General features: G+C 43.3%; 5 protein-coding genes and 1 long non-coding RNA gene across 7 annotated transcripts; 5 read left to right on the top strand and 1 right to left on the bottom strand.

The window, feature by feature from the left end:
- Positions 1–528: 528 nt before the first annotated feature.
- LOC129597616 (uncharacterized) lies at positions 529–1,744 on the top strand. Its single transcript, XM_055495242.1, has 5 exons — positions 529–554; positions 904–950; positions 1,040–1,315; positions 1,385–1,527; positions 1,739–1,744. Exons 1-5 carry the CDS (start codon positions 532–534, stop codon positions 1,742–1,744), a joined length of 495 nt encoding a protein of 164 aa, XP_055351217.1. The 5' UTR covers positions 529–531.
- A 1,882-nt stretch (positions 1,745–3,626) lies between these two features.
- LOC129597642 (uncharacterized) lies at positions 3,627–5,666 on the top strand. The gene is made up of 3 exons (XR_008691595.1): positions 3,627–3,856; positions 4,174–4,663; positions 4,778–5,666. It is a non-coding gene; the product is annotated as an uncharacterized LOC129597642 (long non-coding RNA).
- Positions 5,667–6,527: 861 nt separating this feature from the next.
- On the top strand, positions 6,528–9,179 carry LOC129597615 (uncharacterized). The gene is made up of 5 exons (XM_055495241.1): positions 6,528–6,656; positions 7,017–7,371; positions 7,715–7,843; positions 7,938–8,192; positions 8,303–9,179. The coding sequence occupies exons 1-5, from the start codon at positions 6,528–6,530 to the stop codon at positions 8,551–8,553; spliced, it is 1,119 nt and encodes a 372-aa protein (XP_055351216.1). The 3' UTR covers positions 8,554–9,179.
- A 1,312-nt stretch (positions 9,180–10,491) lies between these two features.
- LOC129597580 (uncharacterized) lies at positions 10,492–13,098 on the top strand. The gene is made up of 5 exons (XM_055495194.1): positions 10,492–10,602; positions 10,782–11,040; positions 11,402–11,953; positions 12,196–12,675; positions 12,771–13,098. Exons 2-4 carry the CDS (start codon positions 10,812–10,814, stop codon positions 12,618–12,620), a joined length of 1,206 nt encoding a protein of 401 aa, XP_055351169.1. The 5' UTR covers positions 10,492–10,602; positions 10,782–10,811; the 3' UTR covers positions 12,621–12,675; positions 12,771–13,098.
- LOC129597581 (tRNA-specific adenosine deaminase 2-like) lies at positions 13,011–14,920 on the bottom strand. Its single transcript, XM_055495195.1, has 5 exons — positions 14,577–14,920; positions 14,169–14,273; positions 13,780–13,927; positions 13,343–13,525; positions 13,011–13,282 (listed from the first exon to the last, which is right to left on the bottom strand). The coding sequence occupies exons 1-5, from the start codon at positions 14,658–14,660 to the stop codon at positions 13,248–13,250; spliced, it is 555 nt and encodes a 184-aa protein (XP_055351170.1). The 5' UTR covers positions 14,661–14,920; the 3' UTR covers positions 13,011–13,247.
- Positions 14,794–20,532, top strand: LOC129597579 (uncharacterized). Of its 2 annotated transcripts, XM_055495193.1 has the most exons (17): positions 14,794–14,828; positions 15,257–15,611; positions 15,682–15,822; positions 15,884–15,995; positions 16,174–16,337; positions 16,411–16,674; positions 16,757–16,879; positions 16,959–17,105; positions 17,202–17,976; positions 18,050–18,222; positions 18,288–18,359; positions 18,641–18,874; positions 18,959–19,141; positions 19,309–19,425; positions 19,486–19,695; positions 19,773–19,848; positions 20,023–20,532. In XM_055495193.1, the coding sequence occupies exons 2-17, from the start codon at positions 15,405–15,407 to the stop codon at positions 20,184–20,186; spliced, it is 3,162 nt and encodes a 1,053-aa protein (XP_055351168.1). In that variant the 5' UTR covers positions 14,794–14,828; positions 15,257–15,404; the 3' UTR covers positions 20,187–20,532. The 2 variants fall into 2 exon arrangements, with proteins under 2 accessions (XP_055351168.1, XP_055351167.1); XM_055495192.1 differs by lacking the exon at positions 14,794–14,828 and having other exon boundaries at positions 15,159–15,611.
- The last annotated feature ends 110 nt before the right edge of the window (positions 20,533–20,642 follow it).

Genomic DNA, 20,642 nt, shown 5'->3' with positions numbered 1-20,642 from the left:
TACTCGCAGTTGTTCCACCACTGATTCATCAGTACTTATATCTATATTTCTGTCGGAAGTAAAGTGTTCTTTTCAAAATGCCGATCATCGAGATCTGGCAATCCAGGCACGGACAAAGAGTTTAAGTACGAGTATGAATGAAGTGCAATATTACGTACCGTAAAAATTTTAAACCCGTCGTTTAAGTTCGTATAATGCAACTGCTCTGGTGAACCACAGGCCAGTTGTTGGACCACGTACAATAACTTGGGTTATTGGCTCAAGACTTCAGACACAATAAATTTTCGTCCATGTTTGGGCACGACGTCTTCGTGTTGCAGTTCACCTTTCTGGATTGTCCATAAAATTACTTGATAACTATTTGGAATAATGTTGTTTTCTTGGGTCTACGGCTCCTGACCATGAGGTACCTGACGTTTGATCGTTCTGGAATTTAAACGAACGTCTGCGCACTACAGACCTGGAGTTGTAAAGTACTGTACAGACTGCAACTGGATGCAATTGCAAGCTGAAGCCTCATACCAACGCCAAATGGCTGTCGGGATTATCTGCAGGTACTTCTAAATTCTTAAAATTTTAATGACTGTAACTTACCGTTTTAAGTTTGAATAGTCAAGTACAAAATTATTGAGGTAAGTTATTGCCGTGGTATTAGCAAGTTTTCCATAAGCTGTATTAAAGCATGAAAATGGTCGAAAACGGTATTGAAAAGATGATAAATACTGCAAACTAAACCTATGACCAAGGCTGCGACTTTGAATACCTGCATAAATTAAACAGTGTACAGTTAATTTATTAGCCTACTTGGATAATCAAAAGGGAAGCCATCCCTAATTACGTGGTGACCTTTAACCTTTCCATTACCACAGTAAGGTCGGTTTCTGTATTATTGTTTTCTTCCAGATTATTCGCGGTCGCACTGACGCTGGCCAGCGCCTATGTCGCTGCAGGTACATACGCAGAAGCAGCATCGTTACTACAGTTACCTATTGATAATTGTTACAATTTAGAAAAAAACTAACCAGTTCTGATTGTGCAGCACCGGACGTATCATGCTTCGACAGTCTGACATCTGTCGGTCCCTTTCCGGCGCTGATATGGCTGAAGCAGTATTCGCTGGATGAATGTAAAGTCGCTTGTCGTTATGCACTCGAAGTATACGATTTTCGCTGCTCGTCTATTGGACACTACGCCAAAACACTGGACTGTGTCCTCTACGGAAACGAGAGTGCCACCGTCACGCATGCCAAACGATGGACGTCAACGGCTTTGCCATCGGGAACCGCTACATTGTTCAAGAATTCATGCGAAAAACGTAAGTAAAAAAATGCGTCCGAAAACTGCAAACCGGCAACTTAATGAACATGCATATCCTTATTTATAGCAAAGTATCAGTGCGTGGATCAGACCAACAAGTGCGCCTACCAGAAGACCGGTTTGTGTCAAAGTAAAGGCATTGTAACCAACAAATCGACCACCGTCAGCGGCAAGACTTGCCAATCATGGAGCAACAGTCGATTTCCCGAAGTGGGTACCCATAATTTTTGCGCCAATCCAGATGGCTCAGATGGTCCATGGTGTTACACAACGGATCCTAATGAACGATGGAACTACTGTTATCCAGATTGTCCAAGTAGGTGACACTGTATGCGAGGCACTAGTCTAGGCTTTTGCTTGGTGATTGTAGTTCAATACAGTATTAATTTTGCGTTGAGTAAACGCTTATTGAATATCGTAGTATTAGGCCTCTATTAATTAAAAGTCAAAATTATTGCAGACAAAACAATTCAGTAAGATTTGTCGATCGCAAAATTTACCATTTCCTTTCGGTAGCGAACACGTTGACCTGCGTCAGTGAGGGCGACGAGTGCGCTGAAGCGGGTAGTCCTATTTGCCAGCTGAATAAGTACACCGTTACGAAATCAACAACCTTTAGTGGATTGCCCTGCAAGAACTGGTCACTAACCAAATTCGTCACGGAGGGCAATCATAACTACTGTCGAAATCCCAGCGGAGACGATGCGCCTTGGTGTTATACGGAAACAAGTTGGGAGTACTGCTTTGCTCGGTGTGACGGTAAGCCGTTTACCGTATTTTTCATTTTCGTGTGCAATGTAATCATACAAATGTACGCAGTAACAGTGGATGTAGACTATGCATGCTATGTTGCATTTATAGTTCAGCAATGCCCCACGGTGGCTCCGAATCCGGCTCTGACAATAATTAAAGCTAAAAAGTGGCAGGATGGTCAGTTGGACGTTAACACCCTTTTTCCCGATGATTTCACCAGTCCTCTCAACATCAGTGTCACCGTACAGCAGTCGGGACAGACCTTTACACTGACCATCAATAACTGGTCACCCCGGGCTTTAACCGAGCTGCGTTGCCGAATTCTCTTCAAGACAAGCGGAAAAGCGCCCATCGACGTTATCGTCCCCGGCCCCATCAACGACTGGACCGTGTATCAGTATCAAACGGCTATTCCTGGTTTAACGAGCACTGCGGATATTGATACCGTAAAGGTCAGTTTTGTGTTGTGCATGGCTTATGCGTTGTTGGTAAAAATTACTTAATGCTCATACTATCTATATACCAAGTCTGATCCAAATGAAGGCGCGTAACGCAATTTGGTTGGTTGAAAATATTGTTTTATAATGGAAACATATTATCACGCAGTTTCGTTCGTGCAGGTTATCTTCCCATTTCCATGGTATTCGATCGTATTGATCGGTTATGGCAGACATGCTACGGATGATCCGAAATATCTGACCGTAACAGCAAAAGAGAAGCAGGTTTTAGCTCGACTTGTTTCTGACTTTCGGATACTGTTCCACCTGCCGAAATACCGCTTGTGGTTGTTGGGGTATCGGATAATGCAGAGCGACCCGGTTCGACATGGACGACACGCCGATTACGACCGCAAAGCTGATACCTATCTGGTAACCTTTCCGAAAAAGCTCGACGCCAGTGGCGGTGGTCTGGCACAGTTGGGTTACGATGATCCACGGCCGGAGCGAAAATGGACCGGAGCCTGGGCGTCGATTGCCACCCCACGCTTCAGTGATTACTTATCTGGTTGGATAAAATATCCTTACTGGACACTGGAGCATGAACTGCAGCACAATCATGGATATAGTGATTGGGACTTTCAAATGCAAGCCACACAGTATTTCATGCGGGAGCTGGCTCCGGAAGCCTACGCATCTTGCTTACTGCGTTGGTTTAAAGCGCCCTTGGAACGCTACGAAGACACAGCCCTACTCAGCGCTTTCCAGAATCCCGTGGACGGACTAGTTTATGTGGTCTCGGCCTACACGTACCGGACGTTAAATCTGAGTAGGTGAAAAGTGGAAGCGTGCCTTCCTGTAATATGAATTAATTGTTTTATACGGTACTGGCATTGCGTATATACGTAAGTCACACTATCTGTACGAGTAGGTGCAGGGTAGACCATTGTTTGCCTAGTGAAACTCTCGCAATCTGTAATCAAACCTACTTCGCCGGTAACGTGGGAATCTGTGCTCTCGAGCCTATGCTGAGGTGGGAATGGTCATACTGCATTAGTGTATAGTTTGTATACTCTCATTTGACGTTGCCTTTGGTTGAATTGCTTCAGCCGGCTTGTCGTATTACAAGATCGGTACGTCGAGTAACCACTTCCTAGCCACGCTAAGCGGTATGAGCACTCTTCTCTCTCAAACTGGTATGGCGAAAACAACTTGGAGGAACGATGAAGATACGAACCGGAACACAGGAACCAGGAATCCCTATCAGGAGCCCTGCGAACCACACGAACAGACAAACGAATACCTTACTTCTCACTTCTGGTCTCGGGTAATTCAAGGATCAGATCAAGGTGAAAGTCAATTGTGACGCGAGTATACTGCGGCTGACTACGCTATAATCCGAAAGGTCGATTATGAACGCCAGTCGTAGCCTTTAGAACATACTGCCCTTTAATCTAATTCACAAGTATTTCCTCGACACATAGTAGTCAGAGAAGTAAGAATGTCAGAAATCGAAGACTGATTCCTGACCGCTCCCGATATTAGGCATCACTCGAGCTTATATAGACTAGTAGAAGTACACGGCATACATCGCTAGGGATTTATCGTACGACCAATCACAGGTAGAGAGATGACTAGATAATAACATGGCGGCTCGTATTTACAGGTGAAAGGCGGACATCTTAGAGGCATCTGGACGTACGATGTGGGTACATCCTCCTTCCCACGTCACCCCCACGAACGAGTCTTGGCCGTGCCAATATAAGCCATCCATCCTGTACCATCCCGTGATTGTGCGATGCGTGCACCACCCTGCCATCCTGATCCATCCATCTCCATCGCGCAATCCACGCATGTCCGTCCGATGCCAAAGAGATATACGCCTGATCCGGTAAATGTATGTGATCGTCAAGCGCTGGCATCCGGAGGTCCATGGTGAAGTGGCGATGTGAGATCCAGGATTCAGGAGACTTGGAGAAAATCGAGAGGAAACGCAAAACCACAACAAACAGACAAATGCGAAATTTCAGTGTGCTATGCAACACAGTCGAAAATCGCAGTGCAACCGCACAGCACGGCAGTCACACTACACACTGCATTTCCGGTTGCGAAAACTGCACGCTATCAAAGCACTGAATTTTCCTTTTTCGAACAACGTATGACTGCGTTTAAACTCTAAACTTTAAAAATTAAACCAGATCTCGTTTTATTAAAATTATCATCATTACTGAGATAATTTGCTGAGAAGTGGAGACTTTCTGTGGGTACAGGTGAAGACGGTCTTCATCAAACCGACGCCACCCCCACGAACTTGACTGGAGCCGGAGTTGGGCACAGGACTAACCGATGCCGAAGACGAGGTACTTGAACTACTTGCCGGTGACGGCTGACGAATTCTTTCCTTTTTAATTGGCGGATGGGAAGACGCCTGTTCTCTCCCCCGCGAACTTGACTGCATATTATTTATAATTATTTCACCGCCTCCCCCACGAACTTGACTGGTTACCGGTGCTGATCCCGAAGACACAACCGTTTGTGCGATCTACAGTAGCACGCATCTTACCAAATCATTGACCAACCTTTGAGGCTTCGATCAAGGATTGATAAGATAATTTAAACTGCACTGCAGCAACTTTGCGTTACTGCAGGGCTTTACTGCCAGATTGTACAGCTCATTCCCTTTGCTTGAATGGCTATACAGTATACACATACAATGCCATAGCACTGTATAAATTTCTCTAATTACTACTGCCGACCTTTAAGGTTTCAACAGTACTAATTACAACTTCATTTCCACAAAGCAAGCATTTTACCTTTGCGGTTTGAATGCTTCTTTGATCACTGCAGCAACTTCCTGTTACTGCAAAGCTTTACTGCCAGAATGTACAGCTGATTCACCTTTGCGGTTTGAATGACTATACACATGCAGTGTCACAGTACCGTACTAACTAATTACTACTGTCGACCTTTAAGGTTTCAACTGTAGTAATTAATTTATTAAAATCACCCCGCTGCACTTTGCGTGCTGCAGTGATTTTATTTTCTATTTTCCACACAGGTCAGTCACCGACTGTCTGTGTTTACGTTTATCCGGTCAACTATCTCTGGCTACTGATTTTGGCTACCGCTTGCGGCTTGCCTTTATCGAGCTGCTGGAGATCGTTACGTAAAAATTACTCTGCTGCACTTTGCGTGCTGCCGTAATTTAACTCACAGGTCAATCACCGTTTGCCGGTGTTTACCTTTTCCACAAACAACTATCTCTGGCTGCTGATTTTGGCTACCGCTTGCGGCTTGCCTTTATCGAGCTGCTGCAGATCGTTACGTAAAAATTACTCTGCTGCACTTTGCGTGCTGCAGTAATTTAACTCACAGGTCAATCACCGTTTGCCGGTGTTTACCTTTTCCACTAACAACTATCTCTGGCTGCTGATTTTGGCTACCGCTTGCGGCTTGCCTTTATTCAGCTACCAAAGATTGTTATCTCACCAAGCCACTGACAATAACTCGGTGCTAGCTATCTGATCAATCTGCAGGCCAGGCACACTGACACTGCAAATTACGCTTTATTTACCGCGGTTACTGCTTTGCGCAGGCAACCCGGAAATTACCCAAAAAATGGCACTTTTATTCACACTCAGCCAACCTTTAAGGTTTTGACTGTTTTTTCTACGGTCCGATCAATTCAAATTAAATTTTACTGAAAATGGGCGAGGAAGCTCTGCCCGGTGAGGAAGCTCACCAACTTACAGCGAGGAAGCTCGCAATCAAAATAATAACCCTGGGTGAGGAAGCTCTGCCCCCTTCGGCGCACCTTTCGGTTCAACGCCTTTTTACAAACCACTTCTGCGCAATTTCACGCATAAACCTCCATCAAAATTCCATCCTCAATTTTCGCTGTACCATCGAGAAAATTACGAACCATCGGTGGGCGCCATGTCGTATTACAAGATCGGTACGTCGAGTAACCACTTCCCAGCCACGCTAAGCGGTATGAGCACTCTTCTCTCTCAAACTGGTATGGCGAAAACAACTTGGAGGAACGATGAAGATACGAACCGGAACACAGGAACCAGGAATCCCTATCAGGAGCCCTGCGAACCACACGAACAGACAAACGAATACCTTACTTCTCACTTCTGGTCTCGGGTAATTCAAGGATCAGATCAAGGTGAAAGTCAATTGTGACGCGAGTATACTGCGGCTGACTACGCTATAATCCGAAAGGTCGATTATGAACGCCAGTCGTAGCCTTTAGAACATACTGCCCTTTAATCTAATTCACAAGTATTTCCTCGACACATAGTAGTCAGAGAAGTAAGAATGTCAGAAATCGAAAGACTGATTCCTGACCGCTCCCGATATTAGGCATCACTCGAGCTTATATAGACTAATAGAAGTACACGGCATACATCGCTAGGGATTTATCGTACGACCAATCACAGGTAGAGAGATGACTAGATAATAACATGGCGGCTCGTATTTACAGGTGAAAGGCGGACATCTTAGAGGCATCTGGACGTACGATGTGGGTACATCCTCCTTCCCACGTCAGGCTTTATCACGGACGCTGGTCGCAAAAGCTCATTCGATGGCAATCCATTCGGTGGTGGGTGTACTGTACCGGGTGTGGACTGTTACCGTCTGCAGATTCCCAGGTGCAAGAACTTGACAGCGTATACCGGCACCAAGAATACCACTCTGTCTGGAAGAACATGTCAACGGTGGGATGTTAACACTCCCCAGTACAGCTACAATCACCAGTTGGGTAGCCATAATTACTGCCGCAATCCCGATAGGGATGATGGGCCGTGGTGCTACACAATGGATAAAAGTGTCCGATGGGAATACTGCTTTAAAGACTGTGAGTACAGTGCCGCCGCCTTTCGCTCGAAGTTGTTGCATGAAAAGTTTTGAAAAAATCTGAACCGAATAGACTGTACGAGGACATTTGGGTGCTGTGAACATACCCTGCACGATTAGGCTGCGATGAACAGCCGGCTAAATTTATAGCCGTTTGCATTCCGACTGTGATATCAGTAGCGTTGCGAGCTACGGCTAACCAGCTGTTCATCGCAGCCTAATCGTGCAGGGTATGTTCACAGCACCCAAATGTCCTCGTACATTTGAGGTTATGTAGCTACTTGCCAAAATTTTTAAACGGTATGTCTGCACTTAAAAAGAGCTCCTTTTAATCTTTCTGTTAGGCGGATATGCGACTACGGATCCTGATGATCCTGGTTATTGTGTGAAGAAAGATAAGAGCTGCACATACAAAAATATGCCATTGTGTAAGGATCGCATACCTGGATGGGCAATCAACCTTCCGGACTGCGGTACGCTCGTTGTATAATAGGATTGATATAAAGCACAGACTGTCCATTTGACTCGTCGAAAAGAGCTGGAGTTATAACGTTGCTGTACTTCCAGATGACCACGGGGCATGCGTCAACGAAGCTGGTGGATGCATTCGCGATCAGAGCAAGAGCTGTGAAGCGGAGATCTACAATTATAAAGGGCCGAGATTTACGAGTGCTGAAGGCATACCATGTGCTGGAAGCCCGTCCAACGATCCATCGATTCGTTGTTGGGGAGAACATGGACCGACATACTACAATACCACACCTTACTGTTATGTCAACCCGGTCACTCAAGACGAACGAGAATTCTGTTTCAAGATATGTGGTAAGTAGTTTTAAGTGCATTAGATATTTGCTGTATTAACATGAACAGTATTAGATAAGTAAAGTTGGCTTCTCAATTTTCAAGTGCTAGTACGACTGTGGCGTTTTCAGAGTCAGAGATACTCAAGACGCTGCGCGCGAAACCACGGGCGTATATCCGGGGCAAATGGTCCATTCCCGAGCCGGCGAAATTCGTCTTCGTTGTCAACAACAATCAGCTGGCGTTTGTTCCATACCGATACGGTGCAGATGTCAACGATGAGAAAATCCGTTTGTACGATTTGAAAACGCGGTCATGGCTGAAGGACAATGCAGTAAGCGGCCTGTTCGAAGCGCTGGGCAGTGGGCAACAAATATTATAACCCCCAATTTCTGCAAGGATACGGTGTTTTCGTGGGATCCCAGTACTGCCGACTGGATGACGTCACGTGAAGGCGGTTGACTGCGAAAACGTGTACACCAGCACGAAGTGGGCGGATCTGCGACGCTTCTCCAGCGGACCCGGCGATTTCGACCTGGTCTTCCGAGCGGACAGTTTAGCCTTCTTCTTCAAAGGCGCCGAATATCTCGTGTACGATTTGCAAACAGGAAAGGCGCTGCCGTTCTATCCGCGTCCAACCAAGGAATTCCTTTATAAAGTCGGCATTCTCGGCACATCGTTTGCTGCACTGGTTTAAATACGGAACCCTACGAATTAACAATCAACTCCACGATGCAGAAATCTTGTTAATGTGGTTGTCTTTTACGCTCCCCTCTTTTGTACTTATTTTTCTCCGGAAATGGGCATACAGTTTGAATTTAAAGTGCTTTTTCGGTCGCCTGAAATTCAGATTCGCCTGCAAGCAAATCAGTTTCTAAGCATGTTAACTCAAGAGAGGGTAGAGGTAGAGATTGTGGTTTTTTTCAATGTTTAAAATTTTATTGAAATGTAATGATTGGTGTGCGTTTGTACCTTATGGTATTTTGATGGCTATTGCCTAATAAAATGTTATCGTCAGGTCCTAGCTTGGTCTGTCTGGAAGTATTCGTTACTTCAAATGAATAATTATTATTTTTATACCAACTACAAAGTTAATCTCTTGTATGCTTTGTTTAATCTCTTGTATGCTTCAAACTTCAAAGATAGAAGCAAACATTTGCCAAGCATTGCATAATTAGCCTGTGGTCAGCAAACTATAGAATAACTATGTTTATCTGGCACGGATAAGATCCTGCAAAACGGAAAACACGCTACTTACAAGAAGTTTGTGCGATTATGTTTAAGCGAACGTTTTTTCCAGAAATTAGCCAGTGGTTGTACAGATAACTTGTAATTTGTAAATTAAGCACTGCATTAGAGTAACAAATTTCATTTACAATTAGTAGCGCGAGTTGGTCACCGACTGCTGAAAAGCACAACTTTATTCCTCGGAGTTGTTAAACCAATATGGCATAGCGGGGGTTTTTTCTGAGGAAAAACATTACTGGTTCCGAGTTAACTGTTTTACAGCGCGTACAGTGTGACATTCGTTAGTACATTTGTAGTGGTGCCACTGCTACTAGTAAGTACTTACTGGCTGCTATAAAATGTGCGTTATCAAGGTTGATTCATAATCTGGCCAGTGGTCAAGGTGGTGGTCAAGGTCAATCTGGCCGGTGCTTTAAGGATTTCCAACGCAGAACGTACGTGATCGTTCTCGTACCGTCGGTACTGATATTATGGAAAACCGTGGCTGAAAAATGCACCTATTTCAGACTCATCTCAACGCCAGGGAATCTTCCAACAAAAACACACAAAAAACTGATACTTCTCACACTGAAGAAACGAAAATTATGGAATTTCATTTCGTAAATGATCTTGCATTACCTGCGTATTGCTGCATTCTAATAAAATATTAAGAAACTGATAAAAACGATCCTTTTCGCTTATAATTTTCAGAATTGAGATCACACGATACTCTTCTCGAATCATCTGACAGAAGCCGAACACGACTTATTTGCACCGAGCGCGAAGCGCGAGGTGCTGCAATAAGTCTTCGTCAAGAGCATAAAATTTGTCTGACGCCACGAAGAGCGTACGTCACGCTTTTCCAATTCCACAACCCCAATACCATTTCCCAGTGGTATTGGCGCTCGCGCTCGTGCAATAATGTGGTTCGCAACCACCGCTAGTAATTATAGATTATAGTGTAATTATGGCAAATTAGATAAAATCGTTATGAGATGCTGCCAACGGATAAAAACGAACCGGATTTCAGCACAGTCAGCACGTTCAGTACATACTTGTATGAACTGCAGTACTTTAATTTCCTGGTCAGTGTCTCATGATCAAATTTTTTTACTGGGAGCGGTGTCTTAAAATCCCTGGATTGCGTACAAGTTACAACTTACAATTAAAGCCAGTTGATTTTTTATCATGATCAGCTTTCTTTGTAAGATAACTGACGAGCAGGATATTGTGTCTGCACTCTGCAGTGGTGTAAAAAGTTACAGCATCACATCACCGTGATTTCAACTTTGCTTTCCTAACAACCAGATATGGTTTACTGTGAATTGTGATCTGCGACCGTTTCATTTTTTACCTACTGGGAGATTTTTTTACTGTTTTAAGATTGACCAGCAAGGAGCTCCTTGCAACAGTATGGCGGATAATAGTGTCACGCAGAAATGGAAAGATCTGGAAGAATTCCTACGGGATCGCCTGACAGCCGCTCCATCCCGAAAAATCGAGTGGATTGCCGATAAAAACGGCTGGCAACGAATGGAAGTTGAAGGTGATGTGAAATACACCCAGTCATTTACCGTTCAGGATGAGGAAACGCGCAAGTGGTTAGGCGGAAACGACCTCCGATTGACAGTTCACTGGCGAGGTAATAAGTGAAAACTAAAAAAAACAAAGCATGCGCGGATGCGCAGTTGTACAGAAATACCGCCATAAAATTTCACAGTTTAGAAAATATGTGAAATACTGTAAATCAAATTTGAAATTCAAAATTTGTTAGCGCTTTTTTTGTGACAGAGCATGTTTTTGTATCCGTCTTTCCATTAGGTCACTCATGCCCTTTGAAGCAGCATCGTGCCAGTTTTTGCTCGTTTACTTGTTTAAATTGTAAATAAGCAGTATGCATACTGAAGTATGAGTATTTCCCCCGTAATCGAAAACTGAATAGCAATGTAAATTTTTTTTGCGTTGATTTTAATTCCGCTACAGTATTTCTGCATAATTTTCAGAGAGAGCCTGGAGCGAGCCATGGTGGATCAACGGGATCAAAGTATCCCTTCCTGCTGCGGATCGCGACACACCCGGCTCTGCTCAGCCGGTCCTGGTGTTTGACACCATTCATCTGGGCTGCAGTGACGCCCATCACGCCCGCTGCAGTGACATGCGGACGTATTTCACCGCCGCCACATTTGAGACGGAGTACGTGTTTGAACGGAACTCTACCCGCCCTTTTGTGGGATACTCGCTGTTTGAAAAGGCCTTCGGTAGCGAGCGCGTTTTCGGATCCGCAAAATGGCTGAACCGACCGGGCGGGATGCCGGTTATTAACCACCTGGTCCGGATGGTGCAGCAGACCATTGCTTCCTGGCATATGTCGCCGGAAATGGTCGCTTGTTGCGAAGACTGGTTGAACTCACTGGATCAGCCAGGTGGAGAAGATACCGTTAGTGTGTATCTAAAGTCGGCGAGCGGAAAACAGCGAACGCTCACTCTGCAGCGAGAGGAACTGCAGTCGCTGGAACTGGCGTGCGGGCTTGGTACAAATCATTCTTTTTTCGGAGGTCAGTGATTATCCGCCTAATAAAAAATCTCCATCTTTTTTTGCGGCTGACATTTAGCCTCAATAATAGAAATTCTTTTGCTTGAAATTTTATTTAAAGAATTTCGTAAATTTTGAAAAACTTATTCTTTTGAGTTTTTTTAACTCATTTTATGGTGTTTCACTTTTATTGGTATTCAACTGCAACGGAACTGGTACACTTACGACGAGAGTAAGCAACAGAAGTTGCTTTTTGGTTTCCAGAAACCAGCAATGAAATCACGAGTTTCCGCGACCATGATGAGACGCATGTGCTGCAGCTGTTACTCCTGTGCAAGTTTAAGGAGAACTTCGATGTCGGATACAACATTCGAAAGCTGACCTTTTCGTATGCATCGACATCCGCCGACTTGGAGGCAGACGCAGAGTTCGACATTCTGGAAGTGTACAAGATCGCCCATGAGCAGCAGATCAGTGAGATCCTGCTGCGTAAGATCGAGATTTATTTGGTCCAGCATGTGTTGGGGACGGCGAAAAGGAATGACTGGGATGAATTTTGTTATTGGCGCAATAGCATACGACTGTATGAGCTGCCGGTGTTGAAGGCAGCTATGCGGTTGATCGCGCAGGATTACACCTGGCGCGGTGTGAATGGGGAAGTTGTCCACCGGACGTTGTTTGAATACTGAGTGCACGAAAATTGTGCGATAGCCGGAACAGTGGGCTACGGATTTTGGATCCGAGGTAAGTAACTGACCATGAGCTGATCCAGAAAAAATGGATATGCTAGCGTATCCCTTGTGTTTTCCAAACTTTTAGAAGTTTTATTTTTTTTAAAGGCAGGCATGGAATCAAGGAGGAATGGAATTGAGGAGTCGGATATGAAATGCCTCATTAATTTTCAGGACAGCGAGTGAGAATCGTACCGGTCAGCGTTACTGCTTTTGTTTAATGTTATACGAGCTCGCACAGCTTGTGGGCCTTCTTGATTTCGGTATCGTTCTCTGATACTGAGAATGTCATAATTCAATTTGTATTGAACACGATTTGTTACAGAAGTTCAACTTGTTTTTGACCTGTTAGACTATCACAGGCAAAGGAAGACGGAAATGTTTTGTACTACATTTCTGATGAGCATGTTACTAGTATATTCCTAAATTCATCACAAAACACCGGTTATATGGTTTCAGTTGAAGCATTGCAATAAAACTCAAGTCCATGTACTGAGCATAAAAATACAGTAACATTCCCAAAAAGTTTTTAATTAACAGGAATTTCACAGATTAACCGGAATAGGAAATAGCCTTCACTGTCAATTAGTCTTTTTTCTTTCGTTTCTTCTCGGGTGGGGCTGTAAAGAGCACTTATCACTAATAAAACCAAGCAGGAAAACCAAACGAAAAAGACCAACCGTTGGGGTTTTCTTGCTTATAAAAATCTTTTAGTATCAGAATAGCCCTTTCGGAAGCAACAGGACAAGACACAACACGGAATGGTTTTCCGCTTTGGAGCTTCTCGTCTTGGTGAAGCGACAAAACAGACCCGCATCCACCGAATCTGTCATTCCGACATCCGTACACAACTTTCGGAATACCTATGACAGCCAGATCAAAAATGTTATCAGGACTTTAGATGAAAATTTAACACACTCAATTAAAGTAAGAAATTTTTAAACAGCAAGCGCAACATGAACTTTAGTACTTCTACTGAAAATACAATAAAAAAAGTGGGACGTCAAAACCCGCACAATCGGCTTACAGAGAGCCTCAAAAATTCATGAAAACCACTCCGGTGAAACTGACGGCGAGTTTAGAATCACTTCAATACATTTTTTAAAAAAAATCTTACCGAGATTTCGGATAGCTCCAGCGCACATTATGCACGGTTCGCATGTGACATACAGCGCGGAATTCTCTAAAACTGTCTTCACTGCATCATATCCTCCTTCCGAAGCGAAAAGCTTTTCAAAAGCAACCATTTCGGCGTGACGTGTTGGCTAAAAAAAACAAAATTTCCAGTCAAGCAAAATTATCTACAGACATAAAAGCCAAAAGTGAAATAGGTACAGTCCTGCTATCAAACAAATGCAAACTGAAGATCGACCACACGAATACTAATTCCCATTCATAATAACAATAGTTATGCAAGTGCTGCAATACTTCTACAGAAAAGAAGAATAAATCATAATCATCTTGGGCTTACGCTTTCAGTTTCAGAACAGCAATCGCAGTGCGTACATTGCAGGAGATGTTGGTTTCATTGCTTCCTTCAGCGATAATCCTCCCATCGTGCACCACGACGCATCCCACGGGAACTTCCCCAATTTTTAACGCCTTTTCTGCCTACATACAAGAAACCAAATTGCAAGAATTTAACTGAATTTAAGTGCAAAACGCATGGAAATTGAAGCCCAGGCTTCAAACAGTAACTGTAACAGAATACAGTAAACATTATTATGGTCGCGCCGTATACTTAATTCAGATTACAGTTTCCACATTTGCATTTCATAGGATATTTATTAATACGTCTTAATCTGCAATTCGGATTCCCAAACGAAGCGTAGGTTTCAACAGTTCGGTCAAGAATATTTTTTTTTCAAAATTATGTCGTCAACGTTTTAGCCTGCATGTTTCAGCTTAGCTTACCAAAACATGCGCACTTTCCAGCCACTGTCGGTCCTCCGTTAACAGTGCGGTAGTCTGATCACAAGGCACGGATGCCATGATCATGAAATCGTAAATTCACTTCGGGATTTCCAAAAGGGGAAAACCTCCGGGATTCGCGGCGCCAGTTGTTGTCGCTTCGTCAATTTCGCTTCGTCAATTTTCAAGCCACTGGACCAGTGCTCTGTATTTGCAGTTTCCCCAACGAACAGCGAAAACGGAAACCATAAACAAGTAAATTACAACTTACAAGCCAACTGTAGAATTTAAAAATCGCTAAGTCTAAAATAATAAAAACTGAAGATTTATTTTAATATTTTATAATAACCGTCTGCTCCACTACTACTAAAAATAAAATCCCCGAGAAAAATGAAAAATTTTGTTTACTGGGTTCAAATATTTTGCGCAGTATTAGGTTATTTGCTGCGTATACCTGCTTGTTATTTAGTGTGAGTGCCATTGGCTCTTTGTGCATCAACCGCTTCCGCGCCGTTGTTTTCTGCCCGCGCACTGGACCCAAAACATACTTACAGTAATAACTTACTCATAGAAGACTGCGTGTAGTGTGTGATGAGAATTATTTACTTTGAAGTTAATTCTGCCAGTTTGAAATGAAAAATTCGTTCTGAGAACATCTGAAGTAAAAGATTTGATATTTCCAGCATTTATCGTTTCATCTATATCAGCATCAGAATCAGCCCGGGAAATGCTGTACTGGGTCGTTGACTGCGAGCGTGGATGAGTTGAGAGATACTTATCTGTCAGTTTTGATTCCTCGCATTTTTATGATTATTTCACTTTAAGTTCGACATGCCATCGTCAAAAGCTTCTTCCGTGTCCAACATTTCCACCCGTTCAAAAGCGGCGTCGGCCAAGAACAAAAGTACTACGCATTCAACAATTAAGCCCTCATTGCTGGTCGTTCCACCAGCCCCAGTTGCCCTGCTGAATGATCTGGAAGCGGATTTGCATTGCACGATTCAACCAGCCGAATTTGAAGGCTGGATCAAAAACACCGTAAATATTTCAATTTGAGATGGTCCTTAGGATCCAGCTTCACCGTGAAATAGAACAGTTGTGTGCTTAGGGTAAGGAATTCCTGCATTTGGAAGAATATGGAGCATTCTGGAGCCAATCAAAGGCTGGCGTCGCTGGTGAATTGTGTGGCAGATTGGACAAATATCTGGTTGCTTTTATCAGCAAGGATGCGTCCTGGTCGAAGGAGAATGTATGCCTTTTATACACCCTTTTTAAAATTAGAAGAATTGGCACTTGATACTTCTGTTTAGGTAGCAGAAACTGCGATCAAGATAACTGCTGTTCTGGAGTTATACAAGCCTATTATTCAAATCTTCGAAGAGCCACCAGCATCGATATATCGCCGCTTGGAAGGCTTCCATCGTAAGTCTGATTATCGGTAATTTTGATTCAGCTGCTTAGATAATTTCGGAATATTGGTGTTATATAAAAACGTTGACGTCCAGGGATTTCATTGATTCTCGAAGTATGAAAACATTGGCTTTTGCGGCTCAAAGTGAAAGTGGATTTTCAATTCACGAAATCACTTGAAATTTTTCAGGAAATATATTCCGCATTTACCAGTATGGTTCCGAAGCTAAAGTGGGTATTCTCCTCAATACCATCGTGGATGTGTTGGAATTATGGTTTCTGAACGGTCGTCCGGATGGATACAAACTGATGGCTAACTGTGTCGTTTATGTCCTCTGCAAGCCAAAATACACGGTAACTTTGATTTTTAGGCTTGTTTTATGCGAATTACATGTTTTGACTGCTTTCATGAAGTTTTTCATTTTAGGGCAGCGTTTTCCAGCGGTTGCTTTCGTGGCGAGGATATTTCGATTGCTTCAGGCGCCCGTGGACAAAGCGGGCTGCTACGCCGGTCGCTAAGAAGCATTTCTCCGATTTAGAGCCGAATGAATGGGAGGAAAGTGACCAGAGTTCGGAGGCTGTTTCCGAACCTGTTGCTACTGAAGCCTTACTAGCCGTGGAAAAGGTCGAGTACCTGTGCGATGCGTTGTATAAATTGTTCAATCGACAAGAAGCAACTAGTTTACCTGACGTAAGTATCAGTTTTGAAATTGTTCTTCATTATTTGTTACACTAATGTGAACTTGATGTACTTACTACGGCGTTTGTCGCAGGGGCGCAAATTTCTAACTATGCTGGTCACGCTGCATCAGGATTTCATGAATATTGCTCGTTTGGGCATTGATGATGTTATGATGAACGACCGAAATCAGAAGACGCTGGAGATCCTTATGGATGTATGATTAAGCCGTAGTTATCTTTATGACAGTTGAGATTTATTGATGGCTGTACTTGATTAAAAATTTATCAATTCAGATCGTGCTGAAAGCATGGAGTATCCTAAACAAGGAGGACAATCCACTGAAGCTCGATTTGGAGGCACTGGTTATCACTGATTTGATGAAACGGGCTATCGTTACGGATCCAAAGTATAAAAACGGCTATCTTTCCAAATACCAATTGGTAAAAAAAGCTGAAATGAATATGAATATGCTTTGCAAAATATGAATGATCTTGTATCCTGTATTTGTTTCTAAACGCTTTTGCTGTTCGTATTAGATGGTGGCATACATGTATAACGACAACGATGCTGCCATTCGACGTATGTTCCATTCGAACTTGGATTTGATGGTTTTGGAAGGATGTAAATCAGAAAATCGCATAACACGTACAAATGCGTTACGCCTTCTTGGACTCTGCTTTCCACTAATATCACCAGATGAATTGAGGGTTTCACGGGACATTATGCTCCGTGACCAGGTGGACATCGCCATTGCGGACATGAAGAGCATTTTCCCCGCCTTCCGCAGCGCCGCATCGGAAGCCACCGGGGAAATTCTTAACCGTGGATGGAATGCCGTTCCGCTCGCTGAACGCACAACTCTCCTGCGTTGTTTAAGTGATAACTTTTTCGATGCCACCACCGTAGCCGTTCGTGCTAACGCGGTTAAAGCGGTTGGACGCATCATCGATAATCCGCTGGCCCGTGTAACGCTGGTCCCACTGCTGATGCAGATGAAAGAAGTAGCCACGGATGAAGCCTTGGCCGTGCGGACCGAGTACTATCGGATTTTGTGGCAGGCGGTGCAGAGCGATATGCTGGCACTGGAGAATGGCAACCAAATTGTCGATGCCGAGAAGCTGCTAGTGCATTATACGGAGAAGAAGCATCCGTATGAGGCGGATATCGCGAAGATTCTGGATTACATGGTGTGGAATACCAATAACATGCGACAATTTTTGAAGAATGCGATTAAACTGTTCCATAATAATGCTGCCGTAGCGGTGAAGTTCTTCCATAATGTGCCCAAGAAAAAGGATCCCAAAGATATCCGTGAGTACTTCTGTTTTGTTGCTAATAGTTCTTTGTGAGCTTTGTGACAGTTTAATAAACTGAGCATTGATAGGTGCCGTTCTGGATGCCATTTTTAGTCAACTTTTTATTGCCTTTAATTGTCGGAGCAAGAAATTACCTGATCCAGAGGGTGCAATTTTCCTTAGCGATAATAAGGAGCATCTGAACATTGGATTAGAATTAGGCGGGACGATTATGGCAGCCTCTGTCCTCATTTTGAACCAAGTGAGAGCCTTGGAGATTTTGTAGTTTTTATTTGCTTCCCAGTTTCCAAATGGTGTTGTCTTTAGAATACGGAGTACAATGAAGAAATCCAACTGAAAGCCACCAGCATGCTCAAGGTTGCCATCCCTTTTACCGATGTAAGAATTGTTTTTATCATATTTCCGTTCTGTTTTATGTGGTACTGTGACTGCACGTACTTTGGTTAGGATCCTAGAGTATTAGTTAGACAGATGTTATTCTGGGTAAGATAATTTGAACAGCGTGTAGATTAAAAAAATTTTAATGGCTTTATGAACGAATGAATTCTTTATATACCACTACTTATATTTATATGCAGTACTTCAGTATAACAAGCAGTTATTGAAGTTGATACTTATGGTTAGCTGTAGGTATTAAAAAGCGGTATGTATTGATTTAGGTTGTTGAGACAACTCATCTATATCGCATCGCCTGTCGGGTACCTAAAGAACAGCTACAGTATTGTGACTGGTGTTTGGCGGAGTTTGAGAGTATCGGTGAGCAAGGCCAAGAGGATGACGCAAAATGGATTGAGCATGGCATTACTTTGATGACATTCCTTCATACATGGGGACTAAGCGAAGAATTCTTGGGAATCATTAACAACTGGATTTTAACCGAGCAGCAGAGAGCTGTAAGTCAGACTGTGAGATACTGTAACTTTCAGTATGTTTCAATGGATTTGCAACTTTGCTGGATGATAGCAACCTTTTTACAGTTGCCGACGAAGAAGGGTCGCGCGAACAAACATGCGGAAAACGGCGGTAATAATGTGCAGCGTGCTCATCTGGGCATTCTGTTTCTTGGTATGCTGCTGTCCGATACGGATATTTCCGGCACTTTTGAAGAACTGGAAGCGCAGGTTAACGAGGTTGTGGATACCGCTGCGAAAGCTTTCAAAGTAAGTTGAAATTCTTACTGAAGTTTGCCCGGTTATTCGTTTATTGTGAAATATAGTGCCTGTATTTGTTAATGTATAGTTGCTTTGCCGGTTTAAATGTTGCATTTTTTTTACATCCTTAATTATTACGTTGTAAGAACTTGATAAATGCCCCCTGTTTTTTGTAGGACTTCCTTCCTCAGCGCTTGTTCACGAATCGTATCGCACATCATCCCTTTCGCGATTCGTTCTACAACAATGTCATCCAGTTAATGAGTTTGGTGTGGCTCCAGGGAGTTCGCTACGTGAGTGTGTTTTGTACGCTCTGTTTGTTTCTCGTACTCCCTCATTTACACTGTTTGCAGAAAAAAGATCAGACATTTTTGCGCAAACATTTCTTGGAAGTGCTGATGGTGGTGAAGGAGCACGTGTGCAAACGACTGGAATTGCCCAATTCTGCCAACCTTGTTCCCACCATCGAAGCCTACAAGAATGAAGGGAAAAACATTCTCGCTCACAAACCGCTGTTTCCTGGCCACCATGAAACCGTCCAGATTGCGGATCGTATTATGTTTGTAAGGGAGTCTTGTGCACTTGTGATATTGCGTGGGCGTAGTGGTGCTTAATTAAATGAACGAATTCTTTGTTCCAGACTCTACAGGAAGTGCTGAAGCAGTTTGGTGATCTCATTAGCACAGAAGATCCGGAGATGCATATTTTACTGCATGGTAAGTCGATCAGAAATTATGCGAAATGGATTTCTTACAACCAAAGATAAGAAATATTGTTGCGCAATTCATTGTTTTGAAAAAAGGGTACAAATCACATCGTCTAAGGAATTAAGCACCCACAGTTAAAGTTTTTTTGTATACATCGTCGAATTGTTAAATGTTTCTATGCAGGTTATGCTCCCGGCGGCGCTCCCCATCAGGTGACCTTAGTGACTCCGTCTACTGCCGGTGGTAATTTGACACCCACTTCAGCCGCTCCGCCCAGACGTACCGTCCGCCCTGTCAGTTCTGAATCTTCGACGCGCAGTCTCAGGCCCAAGCGTGGAAAGAAATAGGTGAAATTTGTTTTTCCTTATGGGTATATTATCACATTGTTTATCTTCCTTGCTTTTACAATTGAGGCTTGAGCTCTAATTATGACTTCCACAAGTGTGGTTCGATCGATTCTTTAATTTCGTTGGTTTTGGCCTGTGCCACCCACCCATGATTATTTATTTCCTCGTATCATAAGCTTTTCTCAGGTCGGAATAATTCTTGTTGGGGTCAACTAAACCTGTTTGTTTTCAATCTGGTTTTCTTTTTGATTGATACCTTACTTTCAGTTTGTTTGTCAAGAGAATCTGTTGGAAAAAAGAATATACGCGTTTGAATATACTCTTTTTGTGTTAGAAACAGATTAAAATCCGGAACATTTAAGTCGGAAAAACGAGGTTCACTTTGATGCGCAATGACGAAGTTTGCAAGTGAATAGTAATGTGTTAACAGTCTAACGGATGATCTGTTGTTGATGG

Source organism: Paramacrobiotus metropolitanus, unplaced genomic scaffold, assembly GCF_019649055.1.
Source record: "Paramacrobiotus metropolitanus isolate TYO unplaced genomic scaffold, Prichtersi_v1.0 Parri_scaffold0000107, whole genome shotgun sequence".
In the NCBI taxonomy this organism is placed as follows: domain Eukaryota; kingdom Metazoa; phylum Tardigrada; class Eutardigrada; order Parachela; family Macrobiotidae; genus Paramacrobiotus; species Paramacrobiotus metropolitanus.
Note: the sequence above shows the minus strand (reverse complement) of the source record. Positions and strands in the feature narration are given on the sequence as shown.

Excerpts from the sequence above, each read along its gene's own strand:
- LOC129597580 (XM_055495194.1), top strand. The coding sequence starts at position 10,812 with ATGGCGGATAATAGTGTCACGCAGAAATGGAAAGATCTGGAAGAATTC. Across the intron at positions 11,041-11,401 it reads ATTGACAGTTCACTGGCGAG|AGAGAGCCTGGAGCGAGCCA; the intron begins GTAATAAGTGAA and ends CATAATTTTCAG. Across the intron at positions 11,954-12,195 it reads AAATCATTCTTTTTTCGGAG|AAACCAGCAATGAAATCACG; the intron begins GTCAGTGATTAT and ends TTTGGTTTCCAG.
- LOC129597616 (XM_055495242.1), top strand. The coding sequence starts at position 532 with ATGGCTGTCGGGATTATCTGCAG. Across the intron at positions 555-903 it reads GCTGTCGGGATTATCTGCAG|ATTATTCGCGGTCGCACTGA; the intron begins GTACTTCTAAAT and ends GTTTTCTTCCAG. Across the intron at positions 1,316-1,384 it reads CAAGAATTCATGCGAAAAAC|CAAAGTATCAGTGCGTGGAT; the intron begins GTAAGTAAAAAA and ends CCTTATTTATAG.
- LOC129597579 (XM_055495193.1), top strand. The coding sequence starts at position 15,405 with ATGCCATCGTCAAAAGCTTCTTCCGTGTCCAACATTTCCACCCGTTCA. Across the intron at positions 17,106-17,201 it reads ATCTTTCCAAATACCAATTG|ATGGTGGCATACATGTATAA; the intron begins GTAAAAAAAGCT and ends TGTTCGTATTAG. Across the intron at positions 18,223-18,287 it reads CTGTCCTCATTTTGAACCAA|AATACGGAGTACAATGAAGA; the intron begins GTGAGAGCCTTG and ends TGTTGTCTTTAG.
- LOC129597615 (XM_055495241.1), top strand. The coding sequence starts at position 6,528 with ATGGCGAAAACAACTTGGAGGAACGATGAAGATACGAACCGGAACACA. Across the intron at positions 7,372-7,714 it reads GGAATACTGCTTTAAAGACT|GCGGATATGCGACTACGGAT; the intron begins GTGAGTACAGTG and ends TCTTTCTGTTAG. Across the intron at positions 8,193-8,302 it reads ATTCTGTTTCAAGATATGTG|AGTCAGAGATACTCAAGACG; the intron begins GTAAGTAGTTTT and ends TGGCGTTTTCAG.
- LOC129597581 (XM_055495195.1), bottom strand. The coding sequence starts at position 14,660 with ATGATCATGGCATCCGTGCCTTGTGATCAGACTACCGCACTGTTAACG. Across the intron at positions 13,928-14,168 it reads AAACCAACATCTCCTGCAAT|CCAACACGTCACGCCGAAAT; the intron begins GTACGCACTGCG and ends TGTTTTTTTTAG. Across the intron at positions 13,526-13,779 it reads TGGAGCTATCCGAAATCTCG|GTATTCCGAAAGTTGTGTAC; the intron begins GTAAGATTTTTT and ends TGGCTGTCATAG.